General features: G+C 41.6%; 1 protein-coding gene across 3 annotated transcripts in view; it reads right to left on the bottom strand.

The window, feature by feature from the left end:
• MYO1D (myosin ID) overlaps positions 1-18,289 on the bottom strand; it is a 355,995-nt gene that overhangs the window by 84,032 nt on the left and 253,674 nt on the right. The window contains exon 22 of one of the 3 annotated variants that reach the window (XM_027130292.1): positions 8,319-9,371. The exons of 1 other annotated variant lie outside the window; for it this stretch is intronic. In XM_027130292.1, the coding sequence (XP_026986093.1) occupies positions 9,287-9,371 (85 nt within the window). In that variant the 3' untranslated portion in view covers positions 8,319-9,286. Of the gene's footprint in view, positions 1-8,318; positions 9,372-18,289 lie in introns of those variants that run through there. One more of the 3 variants, XM_027130293.1, reaches the window with a different exon arrangement.

The following is an 18,289-nucleotide window of genomic DNA, read 5'->3' as shown; positions in this document are numbered from 1 at the left end:
TAATAATGACAATTACAGAAAATTTGACATTCCATAATTTTTTAGACAAGTTAAAAGAAAAAAAAAAAAGGAAAGCCAAAAATAAGGTATTAAATGCAAAAACCATTTAAAAAATCATAAATGTCATGTTGGCTATTTCTTTTGGTCTCAAATATGAAGAAAAGGAGGCTGGGAACAATTTTTCTTTGTGTCAAAGAGAAGCTAAAGGAAGTAACTGCTATTACCTTTTTCAGAAAGGCTGGACGATGGGCTTTTTTTTTTTTTTTTTTTGCGGTACGCGGGCTTCTCACTGTTGTGGCCTCTCTCGTTGTGGAGCACAGGCTCCGGACGCGCAGGCTCAGCGGCCATGGCTCACGGGCCCAGCCGCTCCACGGCATGTGGGATCTTCCCGGACCGGGGCACGAACCCTTGTCCCCTGCATTGGCAGGCAGACTCTCAACGACTGCGCCACCAGGGAAGCCCGGACGATGGGCTTTGAGTTCAACAAAACAAGCCTTCCCCTTCTACAGAGAGAAGCCTGGGCTCTGCAGAGGGTCTGGCCAGGAACGTATGCCATGTTGAAACAACTGAGCAAAACATAAGAATTTGTTTTCTGGCACTATTTCAGTGTTCTAAGCGCTAGAAAATTCTATGCTCCTTGCCCTCTGAAAGGTCAAGAAAATGGTTCCAATTAAATATGAAAGAATGACCTCTTGCTTTCCTCTCCAGCAGTAAGCTTCTCAGCTGCACGCCACTGCTGCACATGACTGAATCACAGATACTAGAGTCTTGGGGGGGGCGGTCTCACGGCCCCCCGAGAGGCTCTCCTAGGGCACATGTGTGCAAATGACATTTTGAACCCAAAGGCAGAACTTTACATTTATGTCATTTTTGTGGTTTCTTCTCATTCTAGCCTGATGATATTTTGAAACCCGATTCTCTCATCCAAAACACAAGTTATCCTTCCTGGGTTTGTGCTATTTGCAAACTTGGTAAATATGTCTTTACCTAAGTCAGTGTTTGAGGGAAATCATCGAGAGGTGAGTTCTAACTCAATTTCTTCTCACTTTTGTTACTTTTTTCACTAAGTACTTATAAAATATAACTGTTGGTTTTAGACTTTTGCTGAAAGGTTATGTCAGGTTCAACAAGAATTATAAGCTTTGGATCTCTGTTCACATTTGCAGAACTAGGAAAGCTTGTCTTCAGTTTGGGGGCACCTTTTCAATTCTCTCTGGCTGCTCAAAGATTCCTGCCAGTGGACAGGGGTTCCTATTGAATCTTTCCAGAATCTCGGGATGGGAGTCGCCTGGCTTGGAGGTTGGAACTAATACAACATCCAGCTGTCTTCTTTTTCCTAGTTGGGCTTTACTCTCCCTAATGCTTGCTTTTAGTTTCAGAAACACTTCTTGGTGGGTAAAATGAAAACACCTATTCACATGATACTGCTTTCCCATCCTTGTTCAACAAAGCAGTGTTCTTCCCTCATTTTTATTATTATTTTCCCCAAGTCTCAGCTCATCTATGACTTAGGTCTTCTTGACAGTATTTTTACGGGCAACTGACATTTTTATCACTGCTTGTGGTTACCACCTTCCTTCTCTCTTTCCCCCTGGTTTTCTTAAATTTGAGCTCAGGCTGATTTAGGTTCAGCCACGTTGGTTTCTTTAATTTCCTCCCCTGTTTGTTATATAAAACTGTAGAGACTTCATGAGTAAGGGGAATGTTTCTTTTCTTGAGCATATTTTATTTTAGAGGGTTTAGTCATGGATTAACACTCACTTTTTCTGTATTTTTTTTGAGACCTGCTTGCTAAAGTCTCGAGTTTGACTATCCTCAGACTTGCCTCATTTGTCATTACAAAATCCATTTTCTTCCAACAGACCTGACAATCTATTATTTTCATTTCAATCGTGTATTAGATTTTTTTATTTCACCCCTGAGGAAATAATGCTGGGAAGAATTGAAAACATAGAGACAAGGACAACAAGGTCCTACTGTATAGCATAGGGAAGTATATTCAATATCCTGTGATAAACCATAATAGAAAAGAATATAAAATAGAATGTATACATATATATAACTGAATCACTTTGCTGTACAGCAGAAACTAACACAACATTGTAAATCAACTTTACGTCAATCAAAAAAACAAAACATAGAGATGAGGATATGTCTCTGGATGGAGGAGGAAGAAAATGGAATGATGTCTGTCTGGCAACGTAGACACTAACACAGCAATTAAAAATTCCAAATAACTGATGTCTTCAATTTTGATGCCCAGAGATGAGGAAAAAACTACAACCAACAACTGGCAGATTCTCAAGCATTTTTTAAAAAGCTCAGTTACAAAATCAGCAAAGTTAAATTGGATAAAATACAACTTCACAATATCAGTTTATAAAGGAACATCTCTAATAGCTACAGACGAGTTTAACACCCTAATATTTACAAAACAGGGACGCTTGAATCTGCTAAAGAGACTCCAAAAAGAGTTTAGAGGACTTTCTTGGTGGTTCAGTGGTTAAGAATCCGCCTGCCAACGCAGCGGACATGGGTTCCAGCCCTGGTCCGGGAAGATCCCACATGCCACAGAGCAACTAAGCCCGTGAGCCACAGCTACTGAGTCTGCGCTCGACAGCCCGCGAGCCACAACTACTGAGCCCGTGTGCCACATCTACTGAGCCTGCGTGCCTAGAGTCCGTGCTCCGCAACAAGAGAAGCCACTGCAATGAGAAGCCCGCGCACCGCGGGCTACTACCAAGAGCAGCCCCCGCTCGCCACAACTAGAGAAAGCGTGCGCACAGCAACGAAGATCCAATTCAGCCAAAAAAAAAAAAAAAAAATTAAAAAAAAAAAAAAGAGTTTAGAGGCAGGTTCAACAGGTATCTTAGGAGGAATACTAAATGTTGGCAATAAAGTACCAACTATATGTTTTACCAAGATCCAACAACATCTGCTATATTATTTATTAGTAGGTACAAGTGTATCAAAGCTGTTGATTTTTGCAGGACTTCAGTGCATTGAGTTAGGACTCCTGGATACAGGGATCCAAACCCAGTTCCTACTAGCTTAAGTGAGGGGAACCTGTTATGAACTAGGACAATTCATTGAGGAAAAGTAATTTGCCAAATGTGAATTCACCAAAGATCAATATGCTGAATGACAAATTTGTCAAATTTGCATATTTAACAAAACTGTTTTTTTGTTTATCCAGTTTTTGCTGGATGGATTGGCTGGACACTTACGGTTCTTGGGCCGTCCAGCTCTCCCTCACCTATCAGCCTGTCCCTTTTGTCCCCCCTCCCCACCAGGACTGGCACCCAGGTGCATGGGGCACACACTCTCCTCTCTTCCAGCTACTTCCAGCTACAATAGCAGGGCCAGAGACAAAGGGACTCCTTAGACTGTCCTTATGAAAACCGATCAATTACACTTCCTGGAAATTCTCAAAAGCTATTAGCTGCCATCTCATCTAACCGAATTGTAAACTTTATAAAGAGTCAAAAGGAACAAAGTTTTGGTAAATTGGTAAATGAGATGAATTAGTCATTTGCGCAAATTCGATGGAAGAATACTAAATATCAAATGGAAAATAACTGAAGGAGAATTTGAAGATGTAGTACAAACTGAATTTCCCATAAGGAAATGTTAACATCTGTGGATTCTGACAGTTGCTTTGTATTTTAAGATCTGGTGTGGAAAGTGGGTGATGCCAGTTTCTAGGAAAAGCTTGAGTCTGGATGACCTGAAATGCAGGCTGCCTCTCTGTGAGAGTCAAACCGTAATATGAGGCACTGCTATTTGGGAATGGTTCTGTGGACTTCTGAGGCCCTAAGAGCACAACGCTTGTATAAAAGACACACGTGCTTGCTGGTTCTTTGCAGGGATCTAACAAAAGGATATCCTTTCCTAACGATTCTAAATAAACTCCAAACAATACATGTGCAAATAGAGTGAAGTCCATTTTTCAGCTAAAACTCACAAAAAAGACTAAGCTAATCCAAAAGGCTTCGTTTTCTTTAACCTGAACATGCGTTAAAATGCTGTTACAAGGAACAAATTCAAGGATACTCCTCGAAACCAGTTTTTGGTAACTGCACATTTTTGCAAGTTGAGTGAATTGGCCACTTGGCAAACTGACTTTTGGCAAATTGATTTTTAAAATCTAGTTTTAAAAAAGTGGAAAGAAAAGCCACATAATAAAAACTTCACCTGCCTGACAGTTTCCAAGTATACATACAGCACAGTCCTGTCAACCACATGTGCACTGGTGAACTGATTTTTGATAAATCAGCCTGCATCAGATGATGCAAGATCTTAGTGTCAAACAAGGCCATACAATGTGAGGCCACACGGAGGCCGGCCACACAGTTCAGCTGACACAGGGCCCGGCTGCGCCACATTCTCCTTCACTGCCGTCTCTGCTTCTCTGTGGGTCATCTATGCCATTCTCTCTGAGAGCAGCTTTCTCCACCTTTGGAAATGCAGTCACCACAGCTCCCAATTTCCAGAGAGGCAATGACCCGTAAGTCTTCTCTGGTCTGAGGCCCACCAACCTTGAGGAAGGGAAAAGTGGTGCAGTGTGGGCCAGGTGCCATCCCTGTGCTACTCAGCTCTTCCAGGGAGTCAGGGGATGTAAGGATGTAATGCCTCTGGTGGGAACCATGGAGCTGAATGACAGGGAAGAGGGAGGTTTCAGAAGAAGGGGCTGCTGGAGAGACCCAATGACAAATGTCCCCATACCCAAGGGCCTCCACCCTCTCTGCAGCGTCACCATCATCTACCCCTGGAGAACCTTCTCTCCCTTAAAGATGGCTGTAGCATGCAGTGACCCTTCTTTAACCTCTTACTTCCTCTCTGTCCATGAAGGAAAAATCTAGTTCCTTCTCATCTTAGGGAATTTTTTTGCTAGTAACTATATATTTTAGGTCACCAGAATAACAGGAAGGAAGTTACAAAAGCTAAGGAATTTTGTTATAGCTCTTACTCCTTTGAGGACTTTTGATTTCTGATGTTTTTACTAAGAGTTGCACTCGTCTTTCTAACCTCTACCTTGCTAGCTCTTTCTCCATTTAATTCATTCTTTTTGGCATATGGGGGCCACGGACGTATGATATATCAACTAGTGTCTTCAAATTTCCATCTCCCTTAAGTGGACAATTGTTTTGCCCTCCTGAGCATCTCTAACATGGAAGATATCTGTGTCATTAGGCTTTGTGTCATTGGGCAGTTGTATATTTTAATACTTATTTTCTCCCCATAACCTATATGATAAAGTTCAAAGTTACTGGCATGGGGTCTTATAAACTCCTATTTCAACTACTTTTTTCCACCAACCTTTTTATTTTTTTTTATTTTTATTTTTGGCTGCATTGTGTCTTTGCTGCTGTGCGTGGGCTCTCTCTAGTTGTGGCGAGCGGTGGCTACTTTTTTTTAGGTCTGAGAGTTTTTTATTTATTTAAATTTGCTAAACATTTTATTCAACAGAGTGGTTGCCAGTTTTCATGGGTAATTTCAAAAATGAGATATTATATTTGACTTCTTTTTTTTTTATCAGAATGAATTAGGCTTTTATTTTCTCTTTCTTTTGATGCAATTTTTCTTTTTCTTTTTTAAACATCTTTATTGGAGTATAATTGCTTTACAATGGTGTGTTAGTTTCTGCTTTATAACAAAGTAAATCAGTTATACATATACATATGTTCCCGTATGACTTTCCTCTTGCGTCTCCCTCCCTCCTACCCTCCCTATCCCACCCCTCTAGGTGGTCACAAAGCACCGAGCTGATCTCCCTGTGCTATGCGGCTGCTTCCCACTAGCTATCTATTTTACGTTTGGTAGTGTATGTATGTCCATGCCACTCTCTCACTTTATCACAGCTTATGTGGCTGCCCTTTGTTGTGGTGCGCAGGCTTCTCATTGTGGTGGCTTCTCTTGTTGTTGCAGAGCACGGGCTCCAGGTGCGCAGGCTTCAGTAGTTGTGGCACATGGGCTCAGTAGTTGTGGTGCACAGGCTTAGTTGCTGCACGGCATGTGGCATCTTCCCGGCCCAGGGCTTGAACCCGTGTCCCCTGCATTGGCAGGTGGATTCTTAACCACTGCGCCACCAAGGAAGCCCCATCCACCAAGCTTTTGCATATTCTGCTCCATTCTCTGGGGGAAAACCTTGCTCCATTCCCAACTGATAAAACTCCAGCCAGCCCTGAAGACCCAGTTGGATTATCACCTGTTCTATCGGGGTTTTCCTGACTCTCACAGGCAAAGGGAACCAGTTCATCCCCTGTGCGTCCATGGCACAGCCCCATCGCAGCATGTATCAGACAATGGAGCATGCATACAGTCTTCCCCATGAGATTAAGTGCTGTTTGAGGAAAAGGACCAAATGGTCCATGTTTGCATCCCTCCTACCCCCTCGCCCCCCTCACCCATAGCCAGACCTGCAGTGGGTGTTCCAGAGAATGAAGGCTGAATGACAGTATGAAAATATAGCAGTGTTGGTTTCACATAAAATACTTTAAGTACATTATGCTTCCTATACAGCTGATGAGACGTGAAATAAACACATGAAGAGAGCTTTCAAAAACTCATTAAGTTAAAAAGTTCTATCTGACCATTTAGGAAAAAAATTCCAACAGATAGCACAAACCAGGGTATATAATCATTTGGTGAAGTCATGAATACCTCATAGAAAGATCTCCATTTTAACATATATTGTAATGTTAGTGCTGTGGGCCTTTAAAAAAAGTAATACGATTACTCTAACTGTACCATATCTTCCTGCAGAGATGCTGAAAAGATGATCAGTTTTCCAGTACTTTTGGATTTTCTCTTTCAACATGAAAGGCAAAGATGGATATTTCATAAAGCAAATAAGTATCTTTGATCCGCACAAAAATCTCCAGTAAATCTCTGTCATAAGAGCAGGTAAAGCTGAGGAGGACCGTGCACCCCTGCATGTCCTCTGAGGGGGCTTTGTCCAAGGGCAGCTGCTGACCAAGGCAGACGGGCACGGTGCAGAGCGAGAGAAATGGGAAGTCGGTAGATGGCTCACAGTCCTAAACAGCTGTTACACCTCAATGCTGTTTGATTCTGGTCCTGCCTTAGTCGCACTGAAAAGCTTTTAAGACTTCTCTCTGGGGTTCTTTTGTGTATAGCAGATGGGTATGACTATATAGAAATGGACTAAGTTCATTCCATGGAAGCCTGTTATTTGCAGGTGGGGTATCCTACCTGGAAATGGGCAGGCAGGTCCTAACTGCAAACTTCATAGGGTAATTAAAGACCACTGCTTAGAATGAGGAGTGGCTCTTTCTGGGACAAGCAGAGGTGATAAACAGAAGCCTGGCTCCTGCCAATTCTCATCTCATTTCTCATCTCCACCCCTCTTTCACGCTTCTCTCTGAACCTCAGACCATTCCTCACTCTGCCTCTCTTCACTGGGGTAGGAGGAGACGCTTATTTTGCACCTTATTTGGTAATAATCATTTAAAAAACATGAAGCTTTAGTGGTTTGCTTTAAAAAAAAAATGCTACCTTTGTCACATGGCTTCAGCGAAAAGGCCATATGAAAAAATCATGTGCTTATCCTGGCCATTTTCTGTGTCAGTTCATGAAACCAATGGGAATCGCTTGGGTAGCTCACTAAGGGTGTACATTCCTGGAGATTTGGATTTAGAAGGCCTGGGATGGGGCCCAGCAATTTGCCTTTTGAACAAGCACCTCCAGGTGATCCCAGTGCAGATGCCGCCCACACTGTAAGGAACCCTGATAAAGAAAGACTATCACCAGACTTCCCTGGTGGCACAGTGGTTAAGAATCTACCTGCCAAAGCAGGGGAGATGGGTTCGAGCGCTGGTCCAGGAAGATCCCACATGCCGCGGAGCAACTAAGCCCGTGCACCATAACTACTGAGCCTGCGCTATAGAGTCCACAAGCCACAACTACTGAGCCCATGTGCCACAACTACCGAAGCCCGCGCACCTAGAGCCCGTGCTCCGCAACGAGAAACCACCGCGATGAAAAGCCCAAGCACCGCAACGAAGAGTAGCCCCCGCTCGCTGCAACCAGAGAAAAGCCTGCGTGCAGAAACAAAGACCCAACGCAGCCAAAAATAAATAATTAAAAAAAAAGAAAGACTATCATTGTTCTTTCATGGCAAATGCTACTTCTTTGTATGGAAACACCATAACATATTTAACCATATTTATTCTGATGGATTTTTATATGGTTTCTGTGTTTTCACAATGATGATGTTACACTATTTGTTTCTTCTGCACAGCACCACTTTCTGCTTCTTTTGTGAAATGTTGGCCTCAAATACTTCACCTCCAAACACTCCCACCCAGCTGTTTTGCCCTGTTCCAAAAAATGTTCTTCCCCTGGTCTTACTGGAGACTTCCATAGTCTGAGAAGACCCACTTCTCTGGCCAAAGTGACTTCTACTGGGGTAGGCATCTTACCCACGTGGTGACAATCTTGATTACTCTGACACAGGAAGATTTTCTTCTACTATGTTTTAAACTGACACATTTTATTGAATATAAGATGCTTTCTCTGTAAGATGTACCCTTATTTGTGTATCACTAAGATGTTGCCCATTATCACTGTAAGAATCCACAAATTGTAAGTCACACCCCAATTTCAGAGATGCTAAAATTAAAAAAAATGTATTCCTTAGAACCAATAAAACAAGTCTTACTTTTGCCCAGTGTATTTCTCTTTTTCAAGTACACCTATTATTTGAACGTAGATTTTTTTGTTCTCTGTCTTCTATATCTGTCAGCTTCATTGTTATTACCCCCTTCCTCTGTATGCCAAGAGACCGTCTTAAACTTTTCTTTCATATTGATTCTATTTTCTGCAATACCAATTGTGTCATTTCCACATTTTCATGTTAATTTAAATTCTTTAATATCGTTTCTTATTTCATTCAAATAATTGGACAGTTTTGTTTCTCAGCCAGGACCCTCTTCATCTCAGTCTGTCACGTAATCTTTGGTCTGTTTACGTAGAATCCAGGCTTTCTTGAATTTTATTCAGAATACAGTTAGTTTCTAAAATGTGAATTTTCTGTTATATTCCTTTTCAGAAATATGCTTTGTTTTTTCTTCTAAGGCTACAGTCTACACCTTTCTCACTGCTACCGGCTTTCGTTATAGGTCTCATAACTAAGGAGACAGTTCTGGTGTTCTCGCACGAAAGGGGCATACGGATTCTTCTGGAGTCGTCCTTAAAGTCCACCTGTGTATAGTTGGAATCCATTTCTCCGCTTCTAAGCTGGAGAGCTGCCTTATGGACACAGCCTCTAGATGTGGTTTCGAAGTCTTTTACTTACTATGAAGATGCTGATCTGAGTGGGAATCCCTACATCCTGCTGCCTTGTCAGCCTACTGAGAAGGAAAGTTTGAAATTACTTCTAGTTTTTAAGTTGTTAAAAAAAAAACAAAACAGTAAAGGAAAAGCTGCCACCCCCAGCATACAACATACCCATGGCTCTTTCAGCCCACAGCTCTTTTAGTTGCTAATTTAATACCTTGAAACACCTATTCACTTCTGTCCCCAGATGTATTACATTGCTTAGGGTGGTAATCCTGCAATCGGTATAAGACGAGAAGTATTCATAAAGGGAAGGAAACTGTAAAAGAGTTCTTCCTTTCCTTCATACAGAAGGGGGACTAAGTTACCACCCTCTGGTGGGCAACACGCACATATTGGTAGGAAAGGGCTAGGAGTATCCTACGGCCAGACAGCCCCATCAGCCAGCCTCCGTTTTCAACAATTATCTACTGGGAGTCTTCTGAGTGCCAGGGATGTTCTGAACACTAGGGAAACTGCAGTGAAATAGAAATAAATAGAAGTAAAGTCTCTGCTTACATGGGGCTTATGTTCTAGTGGGAATATATGCAGTAAGCAAAAACTAAAGATACAGTGTCAGATGGAGATGAACGCCACGGGGGAAAACTAAGCAGAGTAGGAGTCAGGGAGTTCTGGGGTGAGTGAACTGCTATTCTCTACAGGACAGTTAGGGAGGCTTGAGGAGGTGACGTATGAGCAGAGGTGAAGGATGTACCTCTCAGGGGACCTCTGGTTGAGCAACATTTCTAGTTTCCTGTACTAAGGAACGTTGGCATCTCTTTCTATGTTTTCACGTATATCTCTACTGGAAAGCAGAGGAGGGTGAATTGTGGTCACTCACTTTTCTGTCACCAGGAATCAGATGATTTCAATAATTATCATTTTAAGTGGCCCCAATACTCCATTCAGAAGATGCCATAATTTAATTAACCAATCTGCTATACAGTTGACCCTTGAACAACACAGGTTTGAACTGCCTGCATCTACTTATACGTGGATTTTTTTCAATAAATACTACAGGACCACACGATTCCCCAGTTGGCTGAATCCACGGATAAGGAACTGTGGATACAGAGGGCCGACCAAGGGACTTGAGCATCTGCGGATCTCCTGCCGGTGGGTCCTTGAACCAATCTTCCCTCGGATTCTGAGGGACAACTGGAGTTGTCTATCTACATTATTTTCAGCTTTCTCTATTTCATGTAAATATTTTTAGTTGTAATATAAACTACTATGATTAGTAGCCAGGCATTCAAGGAGAGCAGTTTGGGAATACAGATTAGGAGCCAGGAAAACGGGTATCCGGGTTCAGGGGCAGAGGAGCAGGAAGGCGTGCGCATCGGAAGCACTGGACGGAGAGGCCAGGAGCAGAGGCCTTTGTGAGGCGGCCTCACTCCTCCACCTTCACCCCTGCTCAGGAGGCCTCATCTCCCCTGGCCCTGTGGCCATAACCAACGGCCTGCTTCTTCGTCTGGTTCTACCCATAGTTTTAGTGTGAGTTAAAAAGAACATAAGCAGGGCTTCCCTGGTGGCGCAGTGGTTGAGAGTCCGCCTGCCGATGCAGGGGACGCGGGTTCGTGCCCCGGTCCGGGAAGATCCCACATGCCGCAGAGCGGCTGGGCCCGTGAGCCATGGCCACTGAGCCTGCGCATCCGGAGCCTGTGCTCCACAACGGGAGAGGCCACAACAGTGAGACGCCCGCGTACCGCCAAAAAAACCCCCCAAAAAAACCATAAGCAAACTACAACAGAGAACCAGGTCAGGCATTCAGTTAAACTCAGTAGCGGTGCTCCTTTAATTAAGCAGATGTTAAAGATGCTGCTTATGAAAAACAAGAAGCAGATGGCACTGACTTGTGGCTTTCATCCACAGAAACAGAACAGGAAAAATAAGACGTTTCTGTGCCTAAGACTGGGGTTATACTGAGGTTTCCAGCATCCAGACAGGAATGCCTGCACAGCTGCTTAGGGCAGATGGGTCCTCTGACAGCTTAATATTACAGAGTTTCTGGTAATTCAGGTAACTCTGTAGGGTGGCCGGTGTGAGGCCATCTGTTTACTAGTGGGCAGAAAAGCTCACTACCGGTAGGTAGTCACTGCTGAGCATGAGATACAAACCGAAAGTCAAGTCAGCCATTTTCATAACCTCTGCAAAGCAAACTGGCCTGGGAAACCACTGGCATAACCACCACAAAGAAACCTCACTTGAGCTTCATGTGACCGACACAATGGGACCCCAGAGAACAGGAGAACAGTAGTATTCCAAAAGGTTTTATTTGGGTTTATTTCAACTTATTCAATGCCATGAGATAAATCATTCACCTAGAAAGCTCTTTTGTTCTTTTCTACTTTTCTAAACAGAAAAGGAAAATAACCATGAATTTAGAGCCATCTATAATATACCTGAAAACTAGCTGCCGTTTATTATTTAAATGAAAAAAATTTTAGATAAGTAACACATATTTTTGTTGCAAAAGGTTTACAATGAAAAATGAATCTCCCTCCTATATCTCCTATGCCTCTTTCTCCCAGTACCCCATCTCCCCTCTCCAGAGACAAACACAGTTACTCATTTCCTGAATGTCTTTCTGGATATAGTCTATAATATACGTAATTGTGTGTGTGTGATATATATACATGCACACATATATATGTCCTTACAACTTTTTAATTGGCTGTATTTAAAATGAACAAAGCACATTAAAAGCTCTGAGAAGTACTGCAGTAAAGAAACCTGTTTAACTTCATCGGGGAATCCTAAATATTTTTGACTCTGGGACCCCTACCTATCTGCTTTGGTATAACTTCTGGTCTGTGGAATGCAGCCAGGACTTGCTGGTATGGCCAGATCAGGCGTTTCTGGAGGGCGTCTGTTCTGAATGGTCTGTGCTTGAGCCATGCTGGTTGTTAAATACTGTAAATGTCACCCCTTTGAATATACTTTATTAAAAGACTATCTTCAAATGTTTTAGAAAATGTGAAGTGTGTGCGTGAGTTCTTGCAGAGGCAGAAATAATGGGTCCAGGTTAAGTAAAGACCGAAGGAGCTGAGAGAAAGGCTAATTTATATTTAGCTGGATTTAGTTTCAGATTAGTATAGAAGGAAGTGCCAGGAAAGGGCGGCTTCAGCTCGTGAGAGGAGATGGTCACCAGAAATTCATTAGGTACAGGAGAAAGCCATAAGCTTTAACATTTTTGTTTTTGTTTTTAATCATGAAATATTTCAAACATCAGTGCATTTTTCATCTAGAAGTTTGGTGAGTCTTTTTATTATAGCTTCCATGTCTCTACTTAACTTTTGAACACCTGAAATTTAGTTATAATAACTGTTTTCATGTCTGGGTCTGCTAATTCTAACACCTTTGTCAGTTCCGGGGTGGTTTCAATTGGATGATGGTTTTCCCCTCATACTGGATTGCATTTTCCTGCCTATTTGTATGCCTGGTAATCTTTGATTGGATGCCAGACATTGTGAATTCGACCTTGTTGGGGTGGGGTGGATATTTTTGCATTGCTATACATATTCATGAGCTTTGTTCTAGGACACAGTTAAATTGCTTGGTAGCAGTTTGATCCTTTTGGGTCTTGCTCCTAAGATTCATTAGGCGGGACTTGAGGGGGATCCTACACAGATGTCTAGCCTTCTCTCTCTCTGCTCCTCTCTGGTACTTTGTCCGGCAAACTTTAGCTTACTTGGTCTCCCCAGACACATGCCTCCATCTCCTGAACCAGGGAGTCCTTGTGCTTCCCCTGGGTCCCCCCTGCATGCACCATGGCCTGGAGCTCACCCAAGGCAGTGTGCTGGGGTAACTGTAGGGCTCACCCTGTTTGCTTTTCACCTCTCAGGAATCACTGTCCTTCACTGCCTGACATCTACGGTCTTGAAAATGGCTGTTTCACAGATCCTGTCTTTGCGCTGTTGTTGTTGTTTTAGGCATAAGGGTAAGGCTAGTCCCGCCCCGCCTTTTTAATGTAAAGTTTACTCCCGTATTTTCCTTTTCTCTTCATATGGCTTTCCTTGTTTCCTTTGCTCCTTATTTTCGTCTTGCCCGTGCACAGTTCTCTTGCTGTTTTCTTTCTGGCTCATTATTTGCTTTGAGTGGGGGCAGTTATTTGCTGAAATGCAGCCCTAGAAGAGGTGAGGTTACCACGCTAGGGTTGTCCTACACTTTCAATTCAGGCTGTTGACCTCACGTCATCCTCTCTCCAAACTGCAGCAGCCTCTGCCTGCGGCCACTTCCTCCCTGGGCTGACTCTGTCCTTCCTCTTCACCTTCTGCACACTGGGGTCAGCATGACTTAGAAGTTCCTTAGCCCACAGGTGCTCCGGGTGTATCCCTGTTACCATTTCTGCTCTAATGATTATGGCTGGCAGCTGCAGGTTTGCTTCTTTTTTGTTCCTATTCCTATTTTACTGAAGATTTATGAAGAATAATAAATATTCAATTTAATCAAATAGTACTTTTGTGTTCTATTATGAACTATTATGTGAATAGATAGACCTTTCTAATGGATAACCATCCTTGTATTCTTAGGGCACAGCCCTATATTCAACTATATGCCAGTAAATAAACACACAAAGAAGTGACCAAAAAAAAAGGAACTAAAAAAAAAATCCAGTATCTTGACAGTCTTCTCTTCCTTCCATTTATAAATTGTAAAGACATTTAAAATTCTTACGTATATTCAAAGCGTCCTGCGCCAGCCTCGTGGGCTTCCTCCCTGCAGAGCCTGTGAGCAACAGCCCTTCCCTCACACCTGACTGGGCCTCTGGGGCAAGGAGGTGCTGCACTAAAGGAAATCTGAGGCACAGAGAAGTTAACTGCCTGGTCCATGATCACAGAACTACTGTGTGGCTGACAGGGTCTTGGTGCTCCAGCTGGGTGTCAGACCTGAGCCTCTGAGGTGGGAGAGCCGAATTCAGGACACTGGACCACCAGAGACCTCCAGGCCCCATGTGATATCAATTGGGGAGAGCTCTCCCACAGATCTCCGTCTCAACACTAAGACCCAGCTCCACTCAACGACCAGCAAGCTCCAGTGCTGGACACCCCATACCAAACAACTAGTAAGACAGGAACACAACTCCACCCATTAGCAGAGAGGCTGCCTAAAATCATAATAAGGTCACAGACACCCCAAAACACACCACCAGACATGGTCCTGCCCACCAGAAAGAAGAGATCAAGCCTCAACCATCAGAACACGGGCACCAGTCCCCTCAACCAGGAAGCCTACACAAGCCACTGAACCAACCTTACCCACCGGGGGAAGACACCAAAAACAACAGGAACTACAAACCTGCAGCCTGTGAAAAGGAGACCCCAAACACAGTAAGTTAAGCAAAATGAGAAGACAGAGAATACACAGCAGATGTAGGAGGAAGGTAAAACCCCAAAACAGACCAAACAAATGAAGAGGAAATAGGCAGTCTACCTGAAAAAGAATTCACAGTAATGATAGTAAAGATGATCCAAAATCTTGGAAATAGAATGGAGAAAATACAAGAAACGTTTAACAGGGACCTAGAAGAACTAAAGAGCAAACAAACAATGATGAACTATACAATAAATGAAATTAAAAATTCTCTAGAAGGAATCAATAGCAGAATAACTGAGGTAGAAGAACGGATAAGTGATTCGCAAGACAGAATGGTGGAAATCACTGCCATGGAACAGAATAAAGAAAAAAGAATGAAAAGAATTGAGTACAGTCTCAGAGACCTCTGGGACAACATTAAACACACCAACATTCGAATTATAGGGATCCCAGAAGAAGAAGAGAAAAAGAAAGGGACTGAGAAAATATTTGAAGAGATTATAATTGAAAACTTCCCTAATATGGGAAAGGAAATAGTCAATCAAGTCCAAGAAGCACAGAGAGTCCCATACAGGATAAATGCAAGGAGAAACACACCAAGACACATATTAATCCAACTATCAAAAATTAAATACAAAGAAAAAATATTAAAAGCAGCAAAGGAAAAGCAACAAATAACATACAAGGGAATCCTCATAAGGTTAACAGCTGATCTTTCAGCAGAAACTCTGCAAGCCAGAAGGGAGTGGCAGGACATACTTAAAGTGATGAAAGAGAAAAACCTACAACCAAGATTACTCTACCCAGCAAGGATCTCATTCAGATTCAATGGAGAAATTAAAACCTTTACAGACAAGCAAAAGCTAAGAGAATTCAGCACCACAAAACCAGCTTCACAACAAATGCTAAAGGAACTTCTCTAGGTAGGAAACACAAAAGAAGGAAAAGACCTACAATAAAAAATCCAAAACAATTAAGAAAATGGTAACAGGAACATACATATTGATAATTACCTTAAATGTAAATGGATTAAATGCTCCAACCAAAAGACACAGACTGGTTGAATGGATAAAAAAACAGGACCTGTACATATGCTGTCTACAAGAGACCCACTTCAGACCTAGGGACACACACAGACTGAAAGTGAGGGGATGGAAATGGATATTCCATGCAAATGAAAATCAAAAGAAAGCTGGAGTAGCAATTCTCATGTCAGACAAAATAGACTTTAAAATAAGACAAAGAACGACACTACATAATGATCAAGGCATCAATCCAAGAAGAAGATACAACAATTGTAAATATTTATGCACCCAACATAGGAGCACCTCAATACATAAGGCAAATGTTAACAGCCATAAAAGGGAAATCGACAGTAACACAATAATAGTAGGAGACTTTAACAACCCACTTTCACTAATGGACAAATCAACCAAAATGAAAATAAATAAAGAAACACAAGCTTTAAATGACACATTAAACAAGATGGACTTAATTGATATTTATAGGACATTCCAACTGAAAACGACAGAATACACTTTCTTCTCAAGTGCTCATAGAACATTCTCCAGGATAGATCATATCTTGGGTCACAAATCAAGCCCTGGTAAATTTAAGAAAATTGAAATCATATCAAGTATCTTTTCTGACCACAACACTATAAGACTAGATATCAGTTACAGGAAAAAAACTGTAAAAAATACAAACACAGGCAGGCTAAACGATACACTACTAAGTAACCAAGAGATCACTGAAGAAATCAAAGAGGAAATCAAAAAATACCTAGAAACAAAGGACAACGAAAACACGACGACCCAAAACCTATGGGGTGCAGCAAAAGCAGTTCTAAGAGGGAAGTTTCTAGCAATACAATCCTACCTCAAGAAACAAGAAATATCTCAAATAAACAACCTAACCTTGCACCTAAAGCAATTAGAGAAAAAACAACAAAAAAACGCGTAGTTAGCAGAAGGAAAGAAATCATAATGATCAGATCAGAAATAAATGAAAAAGAAATGCAGGAAACAATAGCAAAGATCAATAAAACTAAAAGCTGCTGCTTTGAGAAGATAAAAAAAATTGATAAGCCATTAGCCAGACTCATCAACAAAAAAAGGGGGAAGACTCAAACCAATAGAATTAGAAATGAAAAAGGAGAAGTAACAACTGACACTGCAGAAATACAAAGGATCATGAGAGATTACTACCAGCAACTATATGCCAATAAAATGGACAACCTGGAAGAAATTGACCAATTCTTAGAAAAGCACAACCTTCTGAGACTGAACCAGGAAGAAATAGAAAATATAAACAGACCAATCACAAGCACTGAAATTGAGACTGTGATTAAAAATCTTCCAACAAACAAAAGCCCAGGACCAGATGGCTTCACAGGCGAATTCTATCAAACATTTAGAGAAGAGCTAACACCTATCCTTGTCAAACACTTCCAAAATATAGCAGAGGGAGGAACACTCCCAAACTCATTCTACGAGGCCACCATCACCCTGATACCAAAACCAGACAAAGATGTTACAAGAAAAGAAAACTACAGGCCTATATCACTGATAAACATAGATGCAAAAATCCTCAACAAAATACTAGCAAACAGAATCCAACAGCACATTAAAAGGATCATACACCGTGATCAAATGGGGTTTATCCCAGGAATGCAAGGATTCTTCAATACATGCAAATCAATCAATGGGATAAACCAAATTAACAAATTGAAGGATAAAAACCATATGATAATCTCAATAGATGCAGAAAAAGCTTTTGACAAAATTCAGCACCCATTTATGACAAAAACCTTCCAGAAAGCAGGCATAGAGGGAAGTTACCACAACATAATAAAGGCCATATATGAAACACCCACAGTCAACATTGTTCTCAATGGTGAAAACCTGAAACCATTTCCACTAAAATCAGGAACAAGACAAGGTTGCCCACTCTCACGACTATTATTCAACATAGTTTTGGAAGTTTTAGCCACAGCAATCAGAGAAGAAAAAGAAATAAAAGGAATCCAAATGGGAAAAGAAGAAGTAAAACTGTCACTGTTTGCAGATGACATGATGCTATACATAGAGAATCCTAAAGATGCTACCAGAAAACTACTAGAGCTCATCAATGAATGTGGTAAAGCAGCAGGATACAAAATTAATGCATGGAAATCTCTTGCATTCCTACACACGAAGGATGAAGAATCTGAAAGAGAAATTAAGGAAACACTCCCATTTACCATTGCAACAAAAATAATAAAATACCTAGGAATAAACCTACCTAAGGAGACAAAAGACCTGTATGCAGAAAACTATAAGACTCTGATGAAAGAAATTAAAGATGATACAAACAAATGGAGAGATAGGCCATGTTCTTGGATTGGAAGAATCAACATTGAGAAAATGACTATACTACCTAAAGCAATCTACAGATTCACTGCAATCCATATCAAACTACCAATGGCATTTTTCACAGAACTAGAACAAAAAATTTCACAATTTGTATGGAAACACAAAAGACCCCAAATAGCCAAAGTAATCTTCAGAAAGAAAAACGGAGCTGGAGGAATCAGGCTCCCTGACTTCAGACTCTACTACAAAGCTACAGTAATCAAGAAAGTATGGTACTGGCACAA

The sequence above is a fragment of the Aethalodelphis obliquidens genome, unplaced genomic scaffold (assembly GCF_003676395.1).
Source record: "Aethalodelphis obliquidens isolate GAN/ISIS:26980383/991018 unplaced genomic scaffold, ASM367639v1 scaffold38, whole genome shotgun sequence".
Taxonomy (NCBI): domain Eukaryota; kingdom Metazoa; phylum Chordata; class Mammalia; order Artiodactyla; family Delphinidae; genus Aethalodelphis; species Aethalodelphis obliquidens.
This window is presented reverse-complemented; position numbering and strand designations above follow the sequence as displayed.